General features: G+C 36.8%; 2 protein-coding genes across 12 annotated transcripts in view; one reads left to right on the top strand and one right to left on the bottom strand.

The window, feature by feature from the left end:
* The window catches only part of DNM1L (dynamin 1 like), a 49988-nt gene extending 27228 nt beyond the window's left edge, over positions 1 to 22760 (top strand). For 2 of the 8 annotated variants that reach the window (XM_045873637.2, XM_045873635.2), the window contains 18 exons: positions 628 to 674; positions 1070 to 1141; positions 3720 to 3806; positions 5718 to 5880; positions 7143 to 7263; positions 9061 to 9192; positions 10032 to 10238; positions 13419 to 13539; positions 13762 to 13917; positions 14166 to 14255; positions 15651 to 15743; positions 18296 to 18352; positions 19229 to 19306; positions 19628 to 19660; positions 21468 to 21644; positions 21804 to 21913; positions 22046 to 22205; positions 22479 to 22760. In XM_045873637.2, the coding sequence (XP_045729593.1) occupies positions 628 to 674; positions 1070 to 1141; positions 3720 to 3806; positions 5718 to 5880; positions 7143 to 7263; positions 9061 to 9192; positions 10032 to 10238; positions 13419 to 13539; positions 13762 to 13917; positions 14166 to 14255; positions 15651 to 15743; positions 18296 to 18352; positions 19229 to 19306; positions 19628 to 19660; positions 21468 to 21644; positions 21804 to 21913; positions 22046 to 22205; positions 22479 to 22535 (1961 nt within the window). In that variant the 3' untranslated portion in view covers positions 22536 to 22760. The remainder of the gene's footprint in view (positions 1 to 627; positions 675 to 1069; positions 1142 to 3719; positions 3807 to 5717; positions 5881 to 7142; positions 7264 to 9060; positions 9193 to 10031; positions 10239 to 13418; positions 13540 to 13761; positions 13918 to 14165; positions 14256 to 15650; positions 15744 to 18295; positions 18353 to 19228; positions 19307 to 19627; positions 19661 to 21467; positions 21645 to 21803; positions 21914 to 22045; positions 22206 to 22478) is intronic. The other 6 variants (XM_045873641.2, XM_045873639.2, XM_045873638.2 and 3 more) reach the window with 3 other exon arrangements.
* Positions 11738 to 26878, bottom strand: part of YARS2 (tyrosyl-tRNA synthetase 2) — a 31508-nt gene continuing 16367 nt past the window's right edge. For 3 of the 4 annotated variants that reach the window (XM_045873645.3, XM_064591405.1, XM_064591406.1), the window contains 2 exons: positions 25564 to 25859; positions 11738 to 14238 (listed from right to left, as the gene is read on the bottom strand). In XM_045873645.3, coding sequence (XP_045729601.1) covers positions 25700 to 25859 — 160 coding nt within the window. In that variant the 3' untranslated portion in view covers positions 11738 to 14238; positions 25564 to 25699. Of the gene's footprint in view, positions 14239 to 22600; positions 23192 to 25563; positions 25860 to 26878 lie in introns of those variants that run through there. The other variant, XM_045873644.3, reaches the window with a different exon arrangement.

Below are 26878 nucleotides of genomic sequence, written 5' to 3'. Positions count from 1 at the left end.
CATTTCATTTCTTTCTAACCTTCACTTCCAAAGGGGGAAAATCACCTTGAAAGTGCATATAAATCACAGAATGCACTACTGAGGGAGCTCTTTAAAGGAACAGCACATTGTGGCTTATAGGTAGTCAGTAGGAAACCAAATTAAAAAAAAAAAAATGGATTTAATAGCTGTTTCGTTCACATACTGCAAATTTTTACCTTGAGGTATATGTGTAAATCTGTTATATGTGCTTTTTGTGTCACTCAGTAGGATTCTTAGTTTTTCTTCTTTTAGCCATTTGCTTGAGTTACTTTCATTATATAAACTGCTTTATGTGTAAGATATTTAAAAACAAAGCATATACTTCTGCTATGATATAATTACATACAAAATACGAAGAGAAGTGAACAATTTTATTTGTAGAATCTAGATTTCAAATCTAGGTTTCAAAAGGAAGACCTGTGAGTAACTGAAAATAGTCACTTCTTGAAATATAGGATACAATTTTTAAATATAATTTAGTAGATCTTAAAGTACTGCTTGTCAGTGGCAAAATTAGAAACAAATGATACTATGTTGCCTTTTTGAGTCCCTAAGATAAAAAGATAATTCCCATAGTTCCCAATAAATGGAGTTTTTCTTTTTCAGGGGTTGAAGCAGAAGAATGGGGTAAATTTCTTCACACCAAAAATAAGGTAATCAATCACACAAGAATATTATGAAGAAATAACATGTTGAAAAATTTTTTTGTACAAGTATTTGATAATTTAGTTTATCATTGGCGGTGTGGTATGTTACCTTGAAGCAACGGTTCCTTATAAAATAATCTTATCTTAGTAACATTTCTAACCATAGCAGTTTATTTGGAAAACACATTAAGTTGAGCTTTATTGTAATTTGGAAATTAACTGTTGTGGAATCAGGCAGCTTTGAAAAACTCATATAGAACTCCTTGGCTCAGAAAATATCTGTATGTTAGAAATCACTAATCTGTGAAGCAGATCCATAGACATTTTTGAAATTTAAAACTCCTCACTTAAAAACTTGATCTTACTATGAGTGTTGTGCTTTTTGCTTCAATAATTTTTAGCTTTACACGGATTTTGATGAAATTCGACAAGAAATTGAAAATGAAACAGAAAGGATTTCAGGAAATAATAAGGTAGGCATCTTTTAGAGCTGGAACATATAAACATCAGTAAATGTAGCATTGAGAGTATTCTGTATGTAATGTATGATGGGCATTGTAAATTCATAGTCCTAGTATTCAAAACTAATGGAGATTTTCACAAATATATAAAAACTTTACTTAAAATTCCATTTCTTTCTTAGAACTTTTATATACTATTAGATATTTCATTTAGATGTTTATTCTTGATCTTGTGATGTACATACCACTTGTATAATTTTTCTATTTAATACTGCTACAATAAGTTACCTTCATCTGATGGATTGACTGTACTCTAACTCAAGAGGCATTATGTAACTTCTGAGATTTTTGAAGACCTCTCTTTCTTACACCTGAGTGAGGCTAGATTTACTTATGAAAGCAAAGAGAGGTTGTTTCAGTGAAAATAAAAACTAATGTTAACTGTTCTCCTGTTTTCTAATATTGTGAGAATTTGAAGTCAGTTAGGTGTCCAAGATGCCATTAATCTTGACACCAGGCACTATCACTGCTTCCCATAAATGCTTCTGCTTTCTCTCCTTTGTTTACTCTTGCTACCTTTCTCTCTGTTCCCTTCCTTTTTTATTTATTTATTTATTTATTTATTTATTTATTTATTTATTTATTTATTTATATATTTTTAAGATTTTATTTATTTGACAGAGAGAGAGACAGCGAGAGAGGGAACACAAGCAGGGGGAGTAGAAGAGGGAGAAGCAGGCTTCCTGCTGAGCAGGGAGCCGGATGCGGGGCTCAATCCCAGGACCCTGGGATCATGACCTGAGCTGAAGGCAGACGCTTAACGACTGAGCCACCCAGGCGCCCTGTTCCCTTCCTTTTTAAAAAAATTTTTTAAACCTCCATTCTTGTATTATCCAGAGGCCGTTTAATCCCACAGGTTGGCCCTAACGCAGTACTAATATTCAACAAGCATTCATTGAGCCCTTTATTTCTGCCAGGTGCTCTGCTGGAAAGGTCCTGACAAAAAGGCATTTGGGAGCCATATTAGTTCTTTGTGCCTAGTCAGGATATTTAGCTCTGACCAACTGAGCTTTGTTCATTATTGGACTGGTAACCTTTGATGCTGCTACCATACTTCCTTGAATTTCTAATTAATCGTGTTGTATAGAAGAGGTAGAAAAAGTGGCAAGGAGCTAGGTTAGCTTGTCCTCAGTCCTGTAATTGTATCAGGGATAATTTTGACTTTGGGGATGTTATTAATCAGAATACCAGTCTGAATTCTCTCCTCCTGCATCGCCATGGAGTTACTGAACTTAGGAATTGGTGGTAATTTTACATAGGGCTAGAATTTAGAGTGGATGTGACTAGTGTTTCAGAAAGGAAAGTTTTAGTTACAGTAAACTGAATGTCATGAAAGATTGAGTCTGTATACCAACAAGATGTTTAATTTATGGTGGGGATGTGATATACTTACCTAGCAGGTTTTCTTACCCACAGCATCCAAAGGATGAGAAATCCCCTACCCCCAAATCTGTGAAAAGTCTCTCCTTTCTTAAGACATGTTTGTAATGAAGTAAATGATACTTTGATCTTATGTAAGTAATTTTGTATGTATAAATATCTAAATGATTTCATATGCCTAACATAAAGCCCTGAAGGATTTAAAATATCTGTGAGATTGAAATTGTAAAGGCATTTGAGCAAAGCTTTGTATTGGATATGATAAGGGAATGCCTGAGAAGTACACAACCTAGGTGGGTATGCTGAATGTCAGCGTATGACTCTGGAGCATTGGTGTATTTGAAATAGAAAAGTAGTTTGGAGTAATCTAATATTAGAGTAAAGGATGTTCCAGGAAAGCTTTCTGGGAAATTAGAATTTTCATTGGGTTAATGAAAGAAGATATACCTTATAGGTAAGATGGGAGGACGTTTTCAAGGATAAAGAAGGGCATGTGCAAAGATAAGTCATGCACATTTTCTGTGTGCCTTTTTACATGCAGCTGGCTCAACTTTAAAACTGGTAGAGGGCCAGTGGTGAAGAGAAGGCAACCTGGATAATTATCTCAGTCTAGGGGAGAGAAGATAGAGGTATCTCTCACTATCCAAATTCTCACCACTTGAATTCAGGGATCTGAAGATACAGGATAAATTTTCCGAGGAATCTCTTACAATATACACTTTTGCTACTTGATATTCAAAGATTAGGAACCAAGTTGATTTGGATAACTTGTTACCCCATGCATCACTCTCTACTCAAGAACCTCATAAATTTGGATAATGATACAGTTTTCTTTTGTTCAGCACTAAGTCTATTAAACATATTTAAGAAGTTGTGTCTGTTCAGAATCAAGAGAAAAGAATGTGAAGTAATGCAGGGGAAATACATTTTGTATATTAACGTTATAGGATTGGATAAGATTATCACCTACTATGTGGCTGTCTGTCTTACTTGCCATGTGTTTCATCAGGGTTTGATTATTGAAATGTTCATGGTTTAATTCATATTTAAAAGCATCTAACGTCTATCTACTTGAAGTGTACTTTAGCATTTTATATTTCACTGAAATTTTAATGTGATTTTAATATGATACTTTAAAACTTATTTTTAGGGAGTAAGCCCTGAGCCAATTCATCTTAAGATTTTTTCACCCAATGTTGTCAATCTGACACTTGTGGATTTGCCAGGAATGACCAAGGTAAAGATTAGTTGTTATTCATTGTGGATTTGGTCATGTTTGTTTTCAATTGTGGTGGTTTTTGCTTGACCTCATATGAGAGTAATCAGCTCCGCACCGCCCCCCCCAAGTCAACTTGGTCTATTAGCAGCATTGATATTGTTGAGCCCTCCCTTCTCCTAGAAACATTTTTCTTTACTTGGCTTCCAGGATAACATACTCTGCAGGTTTCTTTCTAGTCTTACTGGCCACTCCTTCTCTGTCTCTTTAGCTGGTTTCTTATCTTCCCATTGTCTCCACAGTGAGTGCCTCGGAGCTGTTTTTAGACCTCTTGTCAGTTGGGTACACTTACCCCTCCTTGATGATTTCATCCAAACTATGGCTTTTTAAATACATGAGTGTCTGTATGCTGACAGCATGTAAACATCTCCAGACTTGTATATCCAACTATCTATTTGACATGTACGCTGAAGTGTCTAATAGGCATTTCAAACCTGATGTGTCTTATGCTGAATTTCTGACCTTATCCCTCAACCTTACTCGATCCTTCTGTAGTCTCCCCCACCTCAATAAATGGCAGCTCTCTTCTATCAGTTGTTTAGCCAAAAAGCTTGTAGTCATCCATGACACTTTTTATTCCACACCCTACTTTCTGAGAAGATCCTTTTGGCTCTCCTTACATTTAAAATATATTCAGAATTCCATTATATCTTACAAATTTATAGCTACCATCCTGATCTAGCCACTATCCTGTCAGCTGGATTACTGCAATAACCTCCTAATAGGTCTTCCTCATAATCTGTTCTTAAGTAAGCAGCCAGCATGATGTTATTAAGGTGAAAATTAGATTGTGTCATTCCTTGACTCAAAATCTTTCCAGTGGCTTTTCATCTCATTCACCATAAAAGCGTAAGTTCTTAAAAGAGAAAGTATCCCTGTTATTCTTCTCTTTCTGCTCCAGTTTTCTGCCCTTACTGTTCATTCTGCTGGAATATTCTTCCCCCAGATAGCTGCATATACCTCTGTTATCTCTTTCAGTTTCTGTGCATTCTTTTTTTTTAAATTTTTTATTTAATTTTTAATTTTTAAAAAAAAGTCAGAGCAAGCAAGCATAAGCAGGGGGAGCAGCAGGCTTCCCGCTGTCTGCTCATTCTCTTAAATGTCATTTTCTGAATGACTTCTTCCCTCATTACTCTATTTAAAAGCATAATCCAATAATTATTTAAAAGTATAACCTTCTCTAATAATTCCCTAGCTTCTTGTTCTGCTTAATTTTTTCCATAGCTCTGCCACCACCTAGATACTATATATATGTATTCGCTTATTATCTACTTCTCATCACTAAAATATAAACTTTATGAAGTCAGGAATTTTGGTCTTTATTTATTTATTTATTTTTAAAGATTTTATTTATTTATTTATTTGACACAGAGAGACACAGCGAGAGAGGGAACACAAGCAGGGGGAGAGGGAGAAGCAGGCTTCCCGCTGAGCAGGGAACCCGATGTGGGGCTCTATCCCAGGACCCTGAGATCATGACCTGAGCCGAAGGCAGACACTTAACCAACTGAGCCACCCAGGCGCCCCTCGGTCTTTTTTTTAATCACTACTGGGATGTATCTGATGTAGAACAGCGCCTCAAATATAGTAGGCTGCCAATAAGTACTTGCTAATTGAATGAACAAATGAATTTGTCTCTAGGCAGTTATCATTGACCAGTCCTTTACATTGTAAACTTTGATATTTGCAAGAGATACGTTTGAGACTTTCACATACTACCAAATTCATATATAGCACTAGTAGTAGTATATACTTTCTTCATTTTAACTATCTGTGAATGGAGTAATACCTGTATTCTGGAGATTAAATGGGGGTGGGGGAAGCTGAGTTGATTTTTATTATTAGTTCCTTGCTCATCTCTGTTCGGTTCAGGTGCCTGTAGGTGATCAACCTAAGGATATTGAGCTTCAAATCAGAGAGCTCATTCTTCGGTTCATCAGTAATCCAAATTCCATCATCCTTGCTGTCACTGCTGCTAATACAGATATGGCAACATCAGAGGCACTTAAGATTTCAAGAGAGGTAGATCCAGATGGTAAGGACAGATGTTAATATTGAATGAGATGCTTGGTTAACAGTGGTAAATCTACCCTCAAGAAAGGAATGCTTATTTTTAGATGTAATTTTTCTAGCTGTTAATACAGATTTAAAAAATAATGCAATCCTGTTTTGCTTATAATTAGAAATAGAAATTCTGATGGAAAATAAAGTTTTAATGGGTTAGTTGCTGTATGGTCAAGGCAAGAACACTTTACGTAATGTCCATATTTGTAATGGTTGCCTAATGATTTTAAAATTGTAAGATGGGCTTTGCAAAGAGGGTTTGTTTTGTATGAATAAAATGATTTAGATTTTTGAATGGCTGACTTCAAAGAATAACCATCATAATAGGTAATCATTGTAGATTCTTATGGTATAGTAGAAAATTGTGGTATCTACATTCTGCAGAGGTAGAATACCTTTAGACAAGGCAGAGGAAATTCTTAGAAATAAAGGTAAAATCCTTTTATGAAGCATTCATAACCCCAAGGATTATGTTCATAAATCCTAATTTAGTTCATACTGTGGGTCAGTGTATGGTATTTGACTAATGCTGTGGTGTGCATCTCTTAGTATATATAAAATGGCAGCTTGTAGGCGAGTAGTTATTATTGGTGCTAATAAATGTAGCTTTGCTCCATACCGGAGCTAATTTTTTTTTTACCTGAGTATTTGGAGGTTCTGTGAGCTGTGTCATGTTTCTTTTTTCCTGCTTTGAAGAAGAATTTGAAATAAAAATTTGGTAGGAAAGGTTAATGCTATAACTGCTAATTAAAATTACCATAAACAAATTCTTTTTAAGAATTTTTTTTTTAATTTCAAGTTTTTAAGAAATTTTTACCACACATCATTTTAGATTAAAAGGTAAGCTCTAGGGGCACCTGGTTGGCTCAGTCAGTAGAGCATGTGACTTTTCTTTTTTAAGATTTTATTTATTTATTTGAGAGAGAGGGAGGGAGCACTAGCTGGGGAGGGACAGAGGAAGAGGGGGAGGGACAAGTAGACTCCCCGCTGAGCCTGGAGCCCTAACAAGGGGCTTGATCTCACGACCCTGAGATCATGACTTGACTGAGCCACCCAAGTGTCCCTAAAATTAGTTTTTAAAAAGTATTTGTAAGCAAAGGTTAGAAAAGCATTATCAAAATGATGACAGAGGTAATGTTGGAGGGATTATAGATGAGGATTTTTCTTTATTAATACCTAATAGTTTTATTTAATGGATCATTTTCTTTTCTTTTTTTTTTTTTCATTTACCAGGTCGCAGAACCTTAGCTGTAATCACTAAACTTGACCTCATGGATGCGGGTACTGATGCCATGGATGTATTGATGGGAAGGGTTATACCAGTCAAACTTGGAATAATTGGAGTAGTTAACAGGTTAGCAATCAAGAATGGGATAAGAATTGCAGCATTCCCATTTCAAAGCAGATATGAAATTTTTTTTTCTTTTTTTAAGATTTTATTTATTGGGGCGCCTGGGTGGCTCAGTTGTTAAGCGTCTGCCTTCGGCCCAGGTCATGATCCGGGGGTCCTGGGATCGAGCCCCGCCTCGTGCTCCCTGCTCAGCGGGGAGCCTGCTTCTCCCTCTCCCACTCCCCCTGCTTGTGTTCCCTCTCTCGCTGTGTCTCTCTCTGTCAAATAAATAAATAAAATCTTTTAAAAAAATTTTGTTAAAAAAAAAAAGATTTTACTTATTTGAGAGAGACACAGCGAGAGAGGGAACACAAGCAGGGGGAGTGGGAGAGGGAGAAGCAGGCTCCCCGCTGAGCAGGGAGCACGAGGCGGGGCTCGATCCCAGGACCCCCGGATCATGACCTGGGCCGAAGGCAGACGCTTAACAACTGAGCCACCCAGGCGCCCCCAGATCTGAAATTTTAAAAGCAGCCTAAAATGTGAGATTATCCCTCTTTTCCCCTTTTACCATAAGCTTGGTATTGCTAGGAATTCATTGCTCTAAAGGAAGAAAACAGATTCATTAAAGCCTCCTGTGGGCATTTGTAATGGAAAGTGTTTTTAAAGTAAGTAGTCCATAAAATGGAAGAAAATTTCATAGCCAGGCTTGAAAAATTTCTGCTTTTATGTTATATATGAGGGGTGCACTGGATAAGAAAAAAAACAAACGTATTTTTTACTTTGCATGCAATCAAGAAAAAGTTTGTTAATAAGCTAGTAGGATTTAAATAAATTGGTTTAACACCTCTGGCATTAGTGATCCTTTGTAATTGCCAGGATGGGACTTGGAGTGATTTTATTAAAGATATCCTAATTATAAATAGCTGGTATCAAAAGTTGTAGAAAGGAAACTACTATGTTTTAGACCCTCTCCTGTGAGCAGTTTGCAAATGGTATCTCTTTGAACCCTTACAACATCTCTGTGAGGTAGGGGTTGATGTTTTTTTTTATAATCAGAAGACTCAAGTTGTACATCTACCAAAGTCACATGGTGAAAGCAGATTTCAGATGAAGATCTCTCTTAGTCCAAAGACTTTATAAAGTAGGAAGCACTGAAATTAACAGGAGATCTGGGTTCTACTCCTAGTTTGTCCATAAACTAGATATATAATGTGGATTTAAATGACACCTAACATCTTTGGGTCTCAGGCCTTTTCTAAATGAAAATGTTTTTACTAAGTGATACTGAAGATCCTTTACAGTTGTCTGCTTTATTCGTATGTCCTACCTCACCCATACTTCAGCTTTTTTTTTTTTTTAATCCCCCCTTCTCTTTTCATGGTATAAAACTGTTGCATTTGTAAATGACTGCTCTTTAATTATTTTTGGTAGAAATTAGTTGTCTGTATATGGATAAAATATACAGCTGGTTATCATATTTATACTTTTTTTTCCACCTGTCTGTCCCTGTTACTTCAGAGTACTGCTTTTGACAAGAGTTAATGGTAACAATGAGGCCTAAACTATTCAGGTATTACAAGTCACAGACTGAATCTTGGCGGAAGTGCTTAACATGTGACCTTGGGTAGGTTAATGTCCCTGAACCTTGGTTCCTTTGCTATAAAATGGGCTAATACCTACTGCCTAGAATTATTGCACGAATTCGATAGCACAGTCCATATCGGGCATTACTACAGTGTCTGGTGCTACCATCAGTCATCTAAGGAATGTAGAGGACACAGCTGACTTTCAATTAAACAATTTGTTATTTTCCAACCTTAGGAGCCAGCTCGATATTAACAATAAGAAGAGTGTAACTGACTCAATCCGTGATGAATATGCTTTCCTTCAAAAGAAATACCCATCTCTGGCTAATAGAAATGGAACAAAGTATCTTGCTAGGACTCTAAACAGGTAACACTTTTCAGGTCCCTTTGGTTGGCCAATGAGAGTCTGAGAGCTCTCATTTTTAGTTCCTTACATTTTCATAACATTCTTGTGTGTACAGTTTCAGGTTTTGTTACTTGTACAGTATGTTCGTATAATGTAGATGTCTTTTTTTAATTCAGGTGGTTGGCGTTAAATTAGTCTAGGAATGCTCAAGGGAATTTTTAAAATGCCTTAATTATGAAGTTCTCGACAGTCAATTTACTTTTGGTAATAGAACTAGGTAGCAGATGACTTAATTTCCACTTGGGATTTCAGGACCCAAACTAAAATAATTTTCACATAATCGATTCTTATTTTAGGATGTCTTCTATTCTTATTCATAAAAAGAATTTAAAGTATATACCTTGAATCCTTAATACCCACTGATGGTAGAGGGACTGGAAAACCTTTCTAGATAATTAAATGACTGAAATGAAAGCTGTTTTCTCTTACCTTTGTCTTATTCCCTAAATAATTTAAAGGCTGATGGACTTGGATCTTAATAAGATTGATTTTCACTGTGCTAAGTACTCATTGTAAAAGATAAGTCACAAATCAAATTTTTTTCAATTTATATTTGATTCACTAGCAAATGCTATAGTTTGATGGGTTGAAGGCAAATTTAAAAAGTGTTGACCAAGTTGTCTTTGTTCATGTCATTTTTTCAGTAAATAAGCCTTTACTGCTAGCCCAAGAATTGCATTATTTCCTGCCAGGACAAATTATTTGACAGCTTTTACCATTATTGGCATTTTAAAAATTTGACTTATTTGGGTCTTCAAAATACAGTTTTACTTTAAATCTTTTCTTGTAACCTTTATTAGGTTACTGATGCATCACATCAGAGATTGCTTACCAGAGTTGAAAACAAGAATAAATGTTCTAGCTGCTCAGTATCAGTCTCTCCTAAATAGCTATGGTGAACCTGTGGATGATAAAAGTGCTACTTTACTCCAACTTATTACCAAATTTGCCACAGAATATTGTAACACTATTGAAGGAACTGCAAAATATATTGAAACTTCAGAGCTGTAAGTAAAAAATTTCTCTATGGATTTGGTTACTTGAATTGCTGGGTTGCTTTAGCTTTTGTAACAGTGACTTTACCTCTGAGATTTTCTGATTGTGATTTATTATCTGCAGAATAGTATTTTGCAGAAATAATGATGATGTCTGATGTACGTGTATAGGTAAAGCACAGTAAAAATTTCCGTTTTTTTTAAACAAGACTTTGAGAAGTATTTAAAAATATTTGGTAGTTTAACTTTTTAAATGTTTGTTTCTTTAATAGACACACTATAGTTTTTCATGAAAAAAAAAAAAAGAAGAAAATGCAGATAAAAAGAATAGGAGGACAAAATTACTTAATTCCACCATCCAGAAATAGTCCCTGCTAATTTTGGCATGAACCTAGACATTTTTCTATGCATCTGTAAAACATTATAAATGTATTTCAAAAATCAGATCAAAATACTGTCATGCTATTTTGGAATCATTTCTTTAAATCACCGTGTCACAAACAACTAATATTAATTACAGATTTCTATAATCAATCTTAAAAATTTACATGGCATTTTACTTTTTAGGTACACTCTCTTTTCTTGAACCAGTACTCTACTACTGGTAGATCGTTTTTATTCCTACACATACATAAACAGTGTTGTGATGGACTATTTTGGGGGCATGTATCAGAGTAAACACTTAGGCGAAATTCCTAGAATGGAATTACTGTGTCACAGGGTAGGAACATCCTAACAATCTCTTACTGTTGTCGTACTGTTAGTAGATTGTATTGTTTTACTACTAGCAGTATATAAGAATGTTCATTTCTCTGAACTCTCATTTAAAAAAAATCTTTTAATTTTGAAGTAATTATAGACTTCCAGGAAGTTGCAAATAAATGTACCTTCCTAGGTCCTGTTAATCCTTAACCCCATCTTCCCCAGTGTTGACATTTTGCATAACTATAGTACAGTAACAGAATGAGAAAATGGACACTGGTACAACCCAGAGCATATTCAGATTTCACCACTTGTGAAATTATACATGCATTTGTGTGAATTTTCTGTGTGCTTTTGTGTGACCCAGGTGGCCTTTTATGTGAGTTAACTCCATAAAGACAGTATTGAACTAATTGGTGAATGGTTATTTTATACACACACACACACACACACACACACGGCAATATTGAGGGAAATAAAGATTACTAAGATGAACCTTTAAGAAGCTTATTGGGTGGGCGCCTGGGTGGCTCAATTGGTTAAGCGACTGCCTTTCGTTAATTGGTTAAGCGACTGCCTTCGGCTCAGGTCATGATCCTGGAGTCCCGGGATCGAGTCCCACGTCGCGCTCCCTGCTCAGCAGGGAGTCTGCTTCTCCCTCTGACCCTCCCCCCTCTCATGCTCTCTATCTCATTCTCTCTCTCGCAAATAAATAAATAAAATCTTAAAAAAAAAAATTAAAAAAAAAAAAGCTTATTGGGTAAGGTAGAACAAGGTAATACGAGGCACAATTATGTGGCAAACAGGAATATAATCAAGTATTTTTATTTAAATATTTATTAAATATAATACATACCCAGAAATGTGCTTATAACATATATGGGGAGTTTTATAAGTAGTTAATAAAGCAAATATCTGTAATCATTTAAGCCTTTAAAACATTGAAGAGAGACCATTTACATTTCTCTCAGGCACTGGGAGAGTGTCATAGTTAAGAATGTGTTTAGGGGCGCCTGGGTGGCTCGGTCGTTAAGCGTCTGCCTTCCGCTCAGGTCATGATCCCAGGGTCCTGGGATCGAGCCCTGCGTTGGGCTCCTTGTTCGGCAGGAAGCCTGCTTCTCCCTCTCCCACTCCCCCTGCTTGTGTTCCCTCTCTCGCTGTCTCTCTCTCTGTCAAATAAATAAATAAAAATCTTTAAAAAAAAAAAATTGTTTCAGTTGGGCTCTGAATAGAATTTGGGAGGCAATAAGTAGAAGGGTGCTTTAGGCTTTGGGACAGCAAAGAGTAGCGCGGGGTGTATTTGGAGAACGGCATGTGCGCGACAGGATATAACAGGAGGCAGGCAGCAAAGGCATCTCAGAACAAATCGTGGAAAGCCAAAAATCTTCAGAATTTGGAGAATTGACTGAAAGAACACTTTCAGTCAGAGGAGTACCCATTTAAGAAGGATAATTCTAGTCGTTATGGAACATTAGGTGGAGAAGGGGAAGGTTGGAGGCAGACTGGTAATTTAACTACTTTTAAGTATAATTTAATGGCATCCAGTTAAAGTCACAGTATTGTCACATCATCAAATCGCATCTATTTCTAAAATTTTTATCACCCCAACAAACTCTATCCATTAAGCAGTATCTCTTTGTTCCCTCCTCCTCCGGTCTCTGTGAATTGGCTAATTCTAGGTATTTTATATGAGGGGAATCATACAATATTTGTCCTTTTGTGTCTGGCTTATTTCACTTAGCATGTTAGGCTAGTACCTTCTGCTTAGACAACTGTAAGAAAGTAGTGCGTAATAGAGATTTAATTTGTTTAAAGCAGGAGCAAACTGTAGCCCATTGGCTAAGAAGGATTTTTACATTTTTAAATGGTTGAAAAAAATTCAAAGAATATTTCATGACGTGGGAAAATTATGTAGAATCCAAATTTTAGCGTGCGTAAGTTTTACTGGAACACAGCTGTGCTTATTTGTTTATATTTTGTCTGTAGCTGCTTTTGTGCTCAGTGGTACAACGGAGTCGTGTGGTAGAGATTCTGTGGCCCGAAAGGCCTCAACTATTTACTATCTGGTCCTTTACAGGAAAAGTTTGTCTGTGTCTCCTGTAAATTGTGGATAAACAGAAATAAATAAGATTCTGTTTCTTGTCTTTTAAAAAGCTCATAGTCAAGAAAACTAGGGCAGAGAAAAGATGTTTAGTACTTAGTGAACTGATGTTTTCTGACAAAACAGTTACTCTGTGTGTGTGTGTGCACGCCAACACGCACATATACATGTGATGAATGCCTTTTTGTTGAATGACTCTCCTTCATTAAAAGAAAAAATTAAGAGAAACTGGTTCATAATGGAGTTGAGAACACATGAAAATTATCTAAATGTAATTATTTGAGACTTTCTCAGAAAATAAGACCTTAAAGGCTTATAGGAAGACTTCTAACTTGTAGCTTCTTTCCCTTTTAGTAATAATAGAAACCATATACTTCATTGCCTTTCAGATGCGGTGGTGCTAGGATATGTTATATTTTCCATGAGACTTTTGGGCGAACTTTAGAATCTGTTGACCCACTAGGTGGCCTTAACACTATTGACATTTTGACCGCCATTAGAAATGCTACTGTGAGTATGCTCAACTTCTAGAATTTTTTGAAAAGAGGTTAAAGGTTTATTATAATTTTTAACCCATTAGCTGTATCTTTTTAAACGAATTGTATTTTTGCTCTCGTACTTGATTATTAGGAAGCACTTTTCGTGAAAAATACCAAAAAACATGATTTATTTTAACCTAGGGAAGAATTAAAATTTTGTGTAGTTATAATAAGAGCTCAAAAACTTTTTTAGGGTCCTCGTCCTGCTTTATTTGTGCCTGAAGTTTCATTTGAGTTACTGGTCAAGCGGCAAATCAAACGTCTGGAAGAACCCAGCCTGCGTTGTGTGGAACTGGTTCATGAGGAAATGCAAAGGATCATTCAGCACTGTAGCAATTACAGTACACAGGTAACTGCGAAATGTCACACATGTCAGGTGAGATAGTACAAGACAGGAAGTGCTGGTTTCCTGGGGGGGGGAGGAAACATGGAAGATGGGCTAAAGGTAACTTAAAATCTGCATTTTCCCGATCGGAAAGTGATTTGAAGTAGTATGCTTAAATGTAGCTTAAAGTCTAATTCGCTGTTTTGGTGATTATTTAATTTTCCTTTAAACAAGGCAGACTGTTCTATTTTTCTTTCTTCCATCATATATAGGAGTTGTTGCGGTTTCCTAAACTTCATGATGCCATAGTTGAAGTAGTGACTTGTCTTCTTCGTAAACGGTTGCCTGTTACAAATGAAATGGTGAGCTGTTATTTTCACAAATGATCATTGTAACCACTGTTAAAGAAGTTTTTTTGTACAGCAATAGGAGTACGTTAGAGTTTAGGCATGTTTCCCAGTGTATTGGGAAGAAAAAGAAGTGAACCTCACTTATTTCAAAGGACACTTCGGTAATTCTGGCATAAAGTACATTTTTCTTCATATTTCAATCATTGTTAGCCTGCAGGCACAGGTTTTCATGAGATTGGAGTTACTGTTGGGGATTGTGAATAACTTTGCTCTACTATGTAGCACCACTGATCTAATGGAAAATTAGTTTTATCTTCAGCCCCAGTAAACTGAGCCTTTATAGCAAGCTATTTTAACTCTGGTACATCGGGGTCATTTGGCCACTTCTTGTTTGCTTATTTGATGACCCAATGCTGTAATATCATGGTTGCTTGCTACTATTTTGTGGGTTGCTGCTATCCTTAAAAATGCTGAAATTGGCAAAAATACGGGATGAGCATTTGAGATTGCTTTTATGTCTCTATTTGTTGGCTGAGTGTTTAGTTTCCCTTTCTGGTCACTAACAGTGCATTTGGGTCCTTGGCTCAGGGTGGTGCTGAGCCCCAGTGGAGGTTTACTAAGACTACAAAACCATCCCTGAAGTGTAGAATGTGAGCACTGCTCCTCGGGTGTTTCCCTAGCAAGCGTAACCCCCAGCCTGAAGGAGCAGGGATATAGTTAGCCTGATCTCAGAGTTAGTGATAGCACAGGATCATTGGAATTTCATTTGAAGAGATGCTTTTCACCTTGGTTCTTGACGTTTTAGTGCTCTCCTAATACCTGAGATTCGTTAGGACAGTGCAAATGAAGGAGTTAGTTTAATCTCTGCAGTGCTGGAGGAATTAATTTCAACTTTCTTTTTGGATTATTGTCCCATTAGGATTTCAAACCACATATAATATTTAAACTATGTGTCTAATTGAGGCTAATCAATCATTATCTCAGGTCTTTAAATGTGTCTTTTACTCAAATAAAGTTAACATCTTTTATATCTGATTATGAAATGTTTTCTTGTTGAAACTGAACTGAAACTTTGTGACATGGAATAGCAGATGATCTGAGATTTTAATAGCAAAATTACATAAAGCCTTGGAACTTAGATTTGCATCAGGGAATTTTTTTTCCCCCTAACAAAGTACTTCTGACTACCTTAAGGTTACTTCCTCACCTCCCCCTTTCGAAATGCAATCTTAGATGCTGAGATACAAATAATTCAAAAGATAGAGCAGATTATTATATGGCATAATATGCCATCAGTTGGAGTATAATTATTGAGTATTGATTTAGGCATCAGGGTCCCATAGTGTCTTTTTTAGAACTGTTTACTAAGTTTCATGTTTCCTAAAGCCTAATTTTATTCTTTTCTAGGTCCATAACTTAGTGGCAATTGAATTGGCTTATATCAACACAAAACATCCAGACTTTGCTGATGCTTGTGGGCTAATGAACAATAATATAGAGGTAAATACCATTTGAATTGGCACTTTTGAGAGGAAAAATCTGTTGTAAATCAGTTGTATCAAATTTACTGAGCATGGGATAATGATAAAACACACATGGACCACATTATTGTATCGTTACATCCCCGGAAGTATGCTGAGGGCATTACATTGTTATGTTAAATCTAATTCCCAGAACCACCTGGCAGCATCATTCTAAGTTTCTGTTTACACGACTGCAAGTCAGAGGGGATCTGGGATGCACTGATTTAGTGTGGACTGCCTGCTCCCTTTCAGTAACTGGTGTAGTTTATTCAGGTTCAAGAGTGGAAAACTGAGTGTTTAAAATTGTTTTCATTTGGCTCTGAAAGCTGGGAAGGACATTCCAAGATTTACCTAAATAGTAAATTTTCACCAGTACTGGGTGGCTGCATTTCATGGCTCTTTTTTTTTCCATTTGAGGTGAATGTTGCAAGTTGTGTAAGCTCTCACATGGAGACAAGGCTGGTGGATAAAGCAATTTATCCAGATGCTACTTTTGTTCTCAGCTACTTTTATCCAAGAACAGTAAATTTTTCTGCTACTCCTTAATCCAGTAAGACCTTGGAGTCCCCTTCTTTATAAAATTTCCTTTTATGCATATGGGTAGGGAGAAAATTGCAAACATGGAATTTGGGAACTGGACGGGACCCTGGGTCATCAGCTTCAGTCCTTTGGTTAAACAGATGAGGAATCTGAGGCCCACAGATGGTAACAGTGTTATTTTAGTGCTTATTTTGCTGGCACTGTTGGAGGAAACAAGCATTTTCTCTTTAACAGGTACAGGGAACTATTTTTTTAGCTGCTTAGCTGAGGTGACTCAGTGTCAGAAAAAAAATTTCAAAGCGGACACGAACGAGTAAGGCATGTTAAGGCACTTTAAAGCACTTGGAAAGTGCACTAGAAAAGTTATGTTAAAAATGAGTGTGTAGACACTGTCTTAGAATAAGGGTTTGGTTCTTTTTTTTTTTTTTTTTTTAAGATTTTATTTATTTATTTGACAGAGATAGCGAGAGCAGGAACACTAGCAGGGGGAGTGGGAGAGGGAGAAGCAGGCTTCCTGCCGAGCAGGGAGCCTGATGTGGGGCTCGATCCCAGGACCCCGGGATCATGACCTGAGCTGAAGGCAGATGCTTAACGACTGAGCCACCCAGGTGCCCCTGAAACCAGTTTTCAATGGAAAACTGATGTATGGAAGTTTTTGTAATACTGACAAGGTTATTTATGATATGAGTTCAGCTAAGTTTGGTTTTTTAAACAAATGAGCATGTCGTTTTTAACGATTTCATGGCAAAGAACTTAACTTGGATATTCTCATTAAATCTTTACAACCACCTTTTGAGGGTAGAAAATGTTAACAGGCTACAAAACTGAGGGCTTAGGAAGGGTTGGTAACCTGTCCAGTTAACAAAGTTAAATAAGCCAGGACTGGTGTCCAGGCCAGCTAAGGTCATAACTGGCTGGTAACAGACTAGGATGAGAATTTCTGGGCTCCACATTCTCCTGCCTTTTGCTTCGTGTCCCTCTTCAAAATGTACATTTTAATTATTCTGAAGATTGTTAAAATCCACATATTTTTATCATCTGCTATATTTTTTGTATCACTGGATTCCCTCATGAAAAAAATGAAAATTAGTCAAGTATCTGTCAAAAGAAAGTCTTACCCGTGAAAGATCACTGTGGAAACTTGGTTAACATCTTTTTTTGCAGGTTTGAGAGTGCTCATGAAATGGTTTCTCCTTAGGAGCAGTTTTGACTTTATTTAACCTAAATGCTTTCCTGTGTCTTTGTCACTGCCTGTGAGGGAGCCGGAAACACCCCCCTTTCTCTGTTTTCACTCCTGCCCCTCTCGTGGTCCTTGACATACAGTAGGTGTTCACTACCTGCTGATTTGAATTTAACACAGTTTCTCAAGCTTTGTACCAGAGTTACCTTGTAATACTGGCCAATTCAAAGAGTGGGCGGTCAGTCAGTCAATTACATTAGGTTACAGAAAGGACTGTTTCACCACAACATTTATTTCTGGGAGATAGTTTAGGATAAAGAAAATGGAACGTCCTTAAAGGATAACCTCTCTCCACCACAGGTATTTAGGGTTCTGTGTGTGGGAGTTGTGTGAATTTCACACACGGGTGTGCAGGTTAGAGTGATGTTTAAAGGCTTAAGTCTTCCATCATCTGTGCACTTAAGATTCCACACGGTGAGCTGGAGGGTTGTGCACACGTTTACGTGGGGACAGTTTACATCATGGACTCCCAGCGGGAAAGGCAGAGATGTCAGCCCATCGCCTCTCAAGGGAGCCACTGTTACTGACGTCATATTGTATCCTTCAGGTGTGTTGGGCAGAAAAAAAGATTGAGAAGCATTGGGTTAAATGATTTCTTGTTTTAAAATAAAATTGTGACATGAGTCCCAGCAGTGAGAGGATATACTGTAAGTTATTCCACACTTTTCGATTCAGCTGAACATTTTTTAGTAGGCTTCTTTCTCAGTGCTCTGATAATCACTGGGGTTTTGTTTGGTTGTGTTTTATAGGAACAAAGGAGAAACAGGCTAGCAAGAGAATTACCTTCAGCTGTATCACGAGACAAGGTAAAAAACGAGTATTTTAAAATCATATTCCCAATATGCAAACGATTGGTAAGCCTTAATACTACTCAGTTCTAGGAGTAGTCGTCTTTTCTTCTTCTCCCTTTACTATTTCATTGGAACTATTTCATTGTTTGAGTAAAGGTATGCAAGTTCAAAAAGAGGTTGAGTAATTTAAAGATAATGGTATCTTGAATACATTAGAAAAAATGCTTTAAGGTGGATTTTTAAGTACCAAGCTTTTATTTTTTTTTTCAAGATTTATTTTAGAGAGACGGAAGGGAGGGAGAGACAGACTCTCAAGCAGACTCCATGCTGAGCACAGAGCCCCACACAGGGCTTGATCTCAGGACCTGAGATCATGACCTGAGCTGAAACCAGAATAAGAGGCTTAACTGACTGAGCCACCCTAAGTATCGAGCTTTTAAAACAAAGTTTATGGTGACTTTATCAACTTTGTAAAATCAGTTGAAATGACCAATGAATTTACTATAACACAAAGGTATTTTGGAGAGGGAAGATAATATGTACATTAATAGGTTTTAGTTTTCTATAATGGTTACATAGATTAAAATGCATGTAAACAAATTCTTGAATTTGAATTCTTTACCAGAAAAGACCTTACCAGATTCTAGAAATAAAAATAAAGTTTTTGAATTTGGATTTTTCTTAGTTACTCATCTGAAGAAGGCTTGTAACAAAGATGACAATAGTACAAGAAATAGGGAAGAATAAACAATTTTATATCCCATGGTTGCTTTTGTTTCTCATGTTACTTTACTATTTTGATACAGAGAAGAGAAATTTACACTTAATAGAATGTTTCTGAATGCATTTTTGGCATCCTTGATTTTCTTTCCCTGCATCTTTTGCCTTTAGTCTTATAAAGTTCCAAGTGCTTTGGCACCTGCCTCCCAGGAGCCCTCCCCTGCTGCTTCTGCTGAGGCTGATGGCAAGGTCTGTTCTGATTCTTAATCTAAGCCTGCATGCCTAGTGGTTGGTGCAACATAACCATCTGGAAACAACACACTGTACAATGGACATTAATGTGGGATGTTGTGCTAAGGTTGGATCATTTTAGTCTAATAGGAATTTTAAATTATATGACAGTGTATACTTCATAAATGATTGTTGACATGCCTTTCTTTTGCTTGCAATATAGAAGATGCACACGGAAAAATAATTTAAAGAGGAAATTATCCTGCACTTTTGAAATTCAAGCTATTGGTATTTAAATTTTGCTTGTTAAACTGCATGTTTTAACATATCTTTTAACAGTTAATTCAGGACAGCAGAAGAGAAACTAAAAATGTGAGTCTCTTGCTTCAGAATGGAAATGTACCTTTGGTTCTCACTGAGACACGGTCTTCACAACCACTGAAGAAGCTGTTTGTACAGTAGCATCTATCTCTTGTCTGTGTTCCATTTTTTAATGTTTCTCTTACCTAACTAATCTTTGTAAGATGGCATTAGTTCTAGTTTTAACATTTCTTTAAGTAACAACAGGCTTTCCTCCGAGTTTTGATTTTAAGATTGTGGTAGGAATTAAGATTCCAGAGATGGAAGTTCATACTTTTGAACATTTCCTCTTTAAAGGCTCTGAGATCTTCTGCTACTAATGGGTCAGCCCCTCCTTGCTGCTTGCCTGAGTGGCCATGCAGTATGCCTTGTCACCCGAAACCTGGGGCTTAGCATGTGCCTCAGCAGCTTACGTGAATTCAGAGCAAACAGGGACTGGGGGAGACCATCAATTCTTGATGACCTTTTTTGGGAGAAAAATGAGATAATCAGTAAATTATTCAGACCCACCCTTATTTCTGGTTTTTCTTTCTTCCTTCAGCTCCTTTCCTCACTTACTGTCCAGATTTAAGGTTCTAAACCTCAAAAGTTTATGAATGTCTTATCTTAGCCCACTGTGCTCAGGTTTTACAGAGAACTATCTAAATCATTGCTTTAAGTTTTATTTCACTCGTGGCATCACCCTGAATGTGCTTACCTTCCTTTTTATCATTCGTGGTGTAGTTAACAGGCATTTAAAAATATAACTCATTTTAAGATTAGTGTATAAAAATACTGCCTATATTTGTAGTAGAGGCAAATTTGGGCTAGCGTTTTGATTCAGAATGATACCCCAAACTGACTTTTTAAGAATACATTTCAGCTGTGCGATATTATAATTTGACATCTGTATACAATACAAAGTGATCAACCCCAAAAGTCTAGTTAGGCATCCATCACCTTACAGTTGACCCCCAGTTTTTCTCTGTATCTATGAGCATTTATGTTTTGAAAACTGATGTTTCTTAACAAAAAAGTTTGGATGCCATCTTAACTCATTTTAGATTGTAAGATCTTTTTAAAGAGCATCTACAAACATTCTTAAATGTTGATGAGTTACTGTTTTTCCCATTATCCTAAACATTTTTTCTATATCCTAGAGAAGAAGGTACAAAAGTACTGGTGATGACTAGATTTCTTTCAGTAGATCCTTAAGAGTACAGTGAGGAAACTTACCTTGGGTTTATGTCACATTCCACATTTTAGGCAGCTTAAAGTCACTATCAGCCTAAGAATTGTGAGTGTATTCTTATTACAGAGTTTGTAGTTTTACCCTATTTTGTTGACTGTTAAGAATGTAAACTAGGAAAATAGACAAACTCTGAAGTTGCTGAGACACGAGTTCATAGAACTTTTGGAGAGATCATAGTTCAACAGTGTGTAAGGTTACTTTGAAAAAATTAAGCTGAATGGCAGTTCTGTTTTTCTTTGTGCTTTTAATAAGCACTTGTTTTTAAGGGCAGTTTATACTTTTCCCACAATCTGTTAGAGGGTTGGTGAAAGGAAGAATTTTAAAGTTAGCAAAAGATAAAAATTAAATCTATTGGCTGAGGCCTTGCAAAGAAATGACAACAGAACCTCTTATTTACGATAGCTCAGGATTCCAGTTACACATGGCACACACGATCTTTTTCTGACCCTGTTGTCTGTCTGAATAGATGAAATTCCAGATGGTACTGGATGTGTGTTCTCCTTGACAGCTGTCAAAGAAAATGAACTTTGTTTAGTTAATGTCAGCTCGGATGCAGTTGGAATAGGTTTTGGAACATGTTTATTTCAGGTTGCATCTGGAGGCGGTGGGGTTGGAGACGGTGTTCAAGAACCAACAACAGGCAACTGGAGAGGAATGCTGAAAACTTCAAAAGCTGAAGAGTTATTAGCTGAGGAAAAATCAAAGCCTATTCCAATTATGCCAGCCAGTCCACAAAAAGGCCATGCTGTGAATCTGCTGGACGTGGTAAGCCATGCGAATGGGGTAAGCGCTAATAAGATAGCCACATTACTAGGAAAACACTTCAAAAGACCAAAAGTCACAAAAACGTACTGAACTTTTAACTGTTAAAGGCTGCCGTTTCAAAGCACAAAAGTAAAATTTTCTTCCCCTCACTCCATTTAGCCTGTTCCTGTTGCCCGGAAACTATCTGCCCGTGAACAGCGAGATTGTGAGGTCATTGAACGACTCATCAAATCGTATTTTCTTATTGTCAGAAAGAATATTCAAGACAGGTTAGTACTAGAGTACTAAATCAGACTCTAATACTGCTTGATGATTCCATAATCTTTTAAAGATACACGTGTTTTAAAATTTGGGGGCTTTTGTTCTACATCAGTGGATCATCTGCTGGTTTTGTTTTGCAGTGTGCCAAAGGCAGTAATGCATTTTTTGGTTAATCATGTGAAAGATACTCTTCAGAGCGAGTTAGTAGGACAGCTGTATAAATCATCCTTACTGGATGATCTTCTGACCGAATCTGAGGACATGGCACAGCGCAGGAAGGAAGCAGCGGACATGCTGAAGGTACTGTCAATGGCTTTGAATTTTCAAACTTGGGGTCACAGATACAAACACTACGTTGTTAATGCATTCTGAACCTTGGAGATACATAGTCTTCAGATGATGGCTAATCTTTTTTTTTGGTTGCTACTTGATTAGATTTTTAGATTCAAATTCCAGAGAAGATACTGGTTAATATAAATCTACCACACATAAAGTGGAGAGATTACCCCCACATAATTCAGGTTTTTTGATATCATAACTTAATAAGCATCTGTAATCTTTTTTTTAATCTAGGCATTACAAGGAGCCAGTCAAATAATTGCTGAAATCCGAGAGACTCATCTCTGGTGAAGAGAACTATATAATAAGAGACTTTGTTGACTCGAAATCTGCTAGTTACTGCCTACTTGAGTAGAATTTTATTTATGAACTCCTGTGTATTGCAATGGTATGAATCTGCTCATGTGAAGAGACTGGCTATAAACTGAAAATTTTACTCTGTATTGCAGAACAAATCATACATTTAATCCAAATAATAAATGGCTGTTTCTCAAGTTGCCCAGTACATATAATATACATCAAGTCTTCCTTGTGACCGTTTCATTTGAACTTTAAAAGAGCTGTGAATGTTCCAGTTGTACAAGCAGTCTGCCTGTGGATAAGATGACCTGTGTAATGTTAGTAGTCTTAAAGCTGCTGCCTAGTCCTTCAAGAAGAACGCACCCAGACACCATTTCCTACAACTGTAATGCATGCACACTATAAACTGGTCTGGCTTTGAAAAATGTGAGTTGACAAGTTACTCACAGTCACTGTAATCCATCTGTTCTTCGATTTATAGTTTTATTGAGCTTCTCTGCGACCTTTGATGTGTTAGTAAGAAAGAAGATCTGGAACGTTGACAGTGACGCGGTATGCGTAATGTGTAGCTATGCAGCCCTTTCACTTCTGGGCCCACGCTGCCCTAGTGCGTTAAAAATCAAAATATCTTTGATCTTTTCGTAAACCTGGAAGCATGAATTACATTTTCCTGCATTAAAAACAATCCTCTAGACTTGATTTTCAAATATAATTCAGATACATCTTTAAATTAAGTCACTTAGACCATGCTCCAAGATTCACTTGGAGGTGGGACTTAAAACCGAATCCTGTGCTGATCATTGAAGTATATCTTCTCTATCGGTAAAGAAAAGTTAGTTAACTTTTACTTCACACCAACAAAATACATTATAAAATACTGGTGAAACTCTATAATAATCTAAAGAAAAATACCCAGACACAGCCACACATCTGAAGGCTTAGACTACTAAAATGCATTCAGAGGTTGGGGGTGAGGTTTACAACATATTCATATTTTATTAAAATTCCCCAGGTGATTCTTGATATGAATTACATTATAAATTTTAAGAGACGGGTCAAAATCCTTAAGGCATCTAGCTCCATCTCTAACATACTGTATCTGTGATACATAATTTACTGAACATGTTAACATTTCTCTTAAGTTATGACATTTATGAAGGCCTCGTGGCAGGGCAACATGTCTGTTAACTTGAGCTTACGGCACCCCTTTACTAGCAAACAACAGGCTCAGCAACTGAGCTCAAACAAAAAAATGGATTCAGTCTTCTAGGATTGGTACTACTCACAAAGTAGTACCATATCTTGATAGAATGCACACTACCTAAGTGTCTGTTAGCACACACTTTAAAGTCACTTTGCCATCTTCAACATCAGTATAGCCGTCCGTGATTTAACTTCAGATACATCAGATTCTGACTACCATTTCAGCCTTTTGAACTTGTAAGGGGGAAAGACTTACAGTGCACCATTCTCCACTATATCAAACATTTCAAATTGAAGATGTTACCTTTAAAGACAGGCTATGGTAACGTACTTGTTGGCACTACACACCTTGTACAAGAAAAGCAAAGGCAAGAAAGGTATGGAAAGTTACAAAACCTTCCTTTATTGGCTCTCAAACTGAGGGAAGCTCTAATCTGTTGAGACGATCTGACGTTTACAGTGGACACCTGTATGTTCTTGCTATGTAAATAAAATTGCTGGTATGTATGACATTAAAGTTTTGTCAATAAATGAATTCTTCCTAACTTTGCTCCCAGAGAAAGGTTTAGATAATAGTGTATAAAAGTTTTACAAAATTTTTTCCTATTCTCAAAATTCTCAGAGATATCACATCTCCAGTTTTACACATAAAGACAGTGATTTGTTCCACGTAATCCAGGTAGTAAATGGCTAGAATTTCAGCACTAAAGCCATGCTTTCCTGCCTGTAAGGTTTTCTAGAAGGAATCAGATTGTGAACCATTTTGTATTTGTGTTTCACTTGGACCTTGATTTTTCAGATGTGGAAACAGTTCTGAGAATTGACTTGCCTAATGTATGGAGAGCTTAATTAGGTCTTGATTCTAAATCCTGAAAGCTTCCCTTACCTGAATACTTTTTGATACTCTCCTATGATTGGATATTTGGTATAATATTTGCCTCTATTTTCGCTCTAGTTACTTTTCAGTTTATCTCAAGTTGTAATCTGCTTGGGGACAGAAGCTGAAACTTAAAACTCATTTAAGTTTCCAGATTTATAAAATACTGCTACCTTAGTAATCCGGCAAAACAAGGGTGTGAGTAAATTTAATTATACTGAAACACAGGCAAGGACCTAGAAAACTGAATTAGAAACTTTCTGAAAAGTACAGATTTTTGTTCTTTGAAAGGAAACTTTCTACTAGAATTTCTACTGCCAACTATGGCTTAATGTATGTAATACTTTTCTTCTTCTTAAGGAGAACTATATTTGATTCATAAACAACAAAAAATTCAGAAATTGACAAGTTTCCAATACTATTTTTCACATTTCTAATGTGGACACTAGAGGCGCTGCTGGTATTCCTGAGTGAGATCAGGGAGATAAACCCCTGATATACAAGTATCCAAGACGGCGCCTGGGTGGCTCAGTCATTAAGCATCTGCCTTCGGCTCAGGTCATGGTCCCAGGGTCGTGGGATCGAGCCCCGCTTCGGGCTCCCTGCTCCACGGGAAGCCTGCTTCTCCCTCTCCCGCTCCCCCTGCTTGTGTTCCTGCTCTATCTCTGTCAAATAAATAAATAAATAAAATCTTAAAAAAAAAAAAAAAAAATCCACGAGTCCTTACTCTGCCCTCTTCTTCACTGTTTTTCCTCATCTCTAAAAAGGGAGCAAGAAGGATAAGATCGTTCTCTCATGAAACAGAATTTTTAAAAGAGATTATTCCTGGCAATCACGGTTTTCTGTGGTAGTCCTTATACCTGCGGCTCAGGAGATGAAATACCTCATTGTGTAATAAGCCCCTTGTCTTAACCACCCTGTGGAAATAAAATTACTCACGCTCTGAGGCCTAGAGTGTGCTCCATTCTCTGCGGTTTGACATGCATGAGCAAAAGTGTGAGTTCTGGAGCCAACCTTTGGTACATCTTGAGAAGGAGATGGGTAAGTCTGTTTGAACCACCTGAAGGATTTTTCATCATAGCTGCAGCCATTTTATAATGTAGAAATTCCTTTTTCCTATTTTAAGTAATGAAAGTCCATTCTTAAGAATGTGTTGTCCAACAACCAAAACAGTCTCAGGATTTGTTACTTGTCTGTGATTTATACTGACTCCACCTTCTGTTATCATCCGATACCTAAAAACAGAAATGTTTAATTAGAATCATCATTTCACTTACATTTCAGAGGCTCTCCAACTAAAACCACCTAGCACTGAATTGTTACACCTTCATGTTCACTCTACTAGGTTCTGCCTCCCTCAAGTGGTCTTCTAAAAGGAGCAGATTTAAGGCGTAAGTTTCTTGTTTAGTGGAGAAAAAGCTGGGATATTTCACAGCTTTACATAGAACTATTTAGTTGGTAGTGGTTTAAAAATGAATAGCGGAGGGGCACCTGGGTGGCTCAGTCGTTAAGCGTCTGCCTTCGGCTCAGGTCAATTGAGTCCCACATCAGGCTCCCTGCTCAGCAGGAAGCCTGCTTCTCCCTCTCCCACTCCCCCCGCTTGTGTTCCCGCTCTGTCAAATAAATAAAATCTTAAAAAAAAAATGAATAGAATGAATGGAGCACTGGGTGTAATGTATGGTGATTAACATAACAATAAAATAAAATTTAAAAAAATTGGGAAAAATACATCTCCCACATCTAAAAATAAATAAATAAAATCTTAAAAAAAAAAAAAAAAAAGAAATGAATAGCAGAATCACCTTCTGGAGAGTGATTCCCCAATCACAGAAAAGAAGCCTCCAATAAGGAAAGAAGACAATGCTGCTTTTCATGAGTGCCCATGAGATAGAAGTCACGACTATGTAGTCCTATTACAGAAATCTTTATGAAACTTGCTTATGAAACTGGAAAATCCTTGGAAATTATATTCTGAGGTTATGCAAATAATAGCAAATTGTTAAAATTTAAGACTTTTTTAGGTGAAACTGGCATCAGTAGCTTATCTAATTCCAGTTTGGTAACAATTTTTTGATGGCATATGTAAATAGGTTTTACTCATGTTATTTATTTATTCCCCAATTCATTCAACATTTATAGAACCTTTACTATGCACTAAATATATATAAAAATAGTACTGCAAACTAGTGGAGAGACCAGACAAATAATTCCCCAGGGATTAAATGCTGTCACCGCTAGGAAAGACCGCTCCGGG

The sequence above is a fragment of the Mirounga angustirostris genome, unplaced genomic scaffold, assembly GCF_029215605.1.
Source record: "Mirounga angustirostris isolate CCGP_5_RB_7025 unplaced genomic scaffold, mMirAng1.0.hap1 SCAF_5, whole genome shotgun sequence".
In the NCBI taxonomy this organism is placed as follows: domain Eukaryota; kingdom Metazoa; phylum Chordata; class Mammalia; order Carnivora; family Phocidae; genus Mirounga; species Mirounga angustirostris.
Note: the sequence above shows the minus strand (reverse complement) of the source record. Positions and strands in the feature narration are given on the sequence as shown.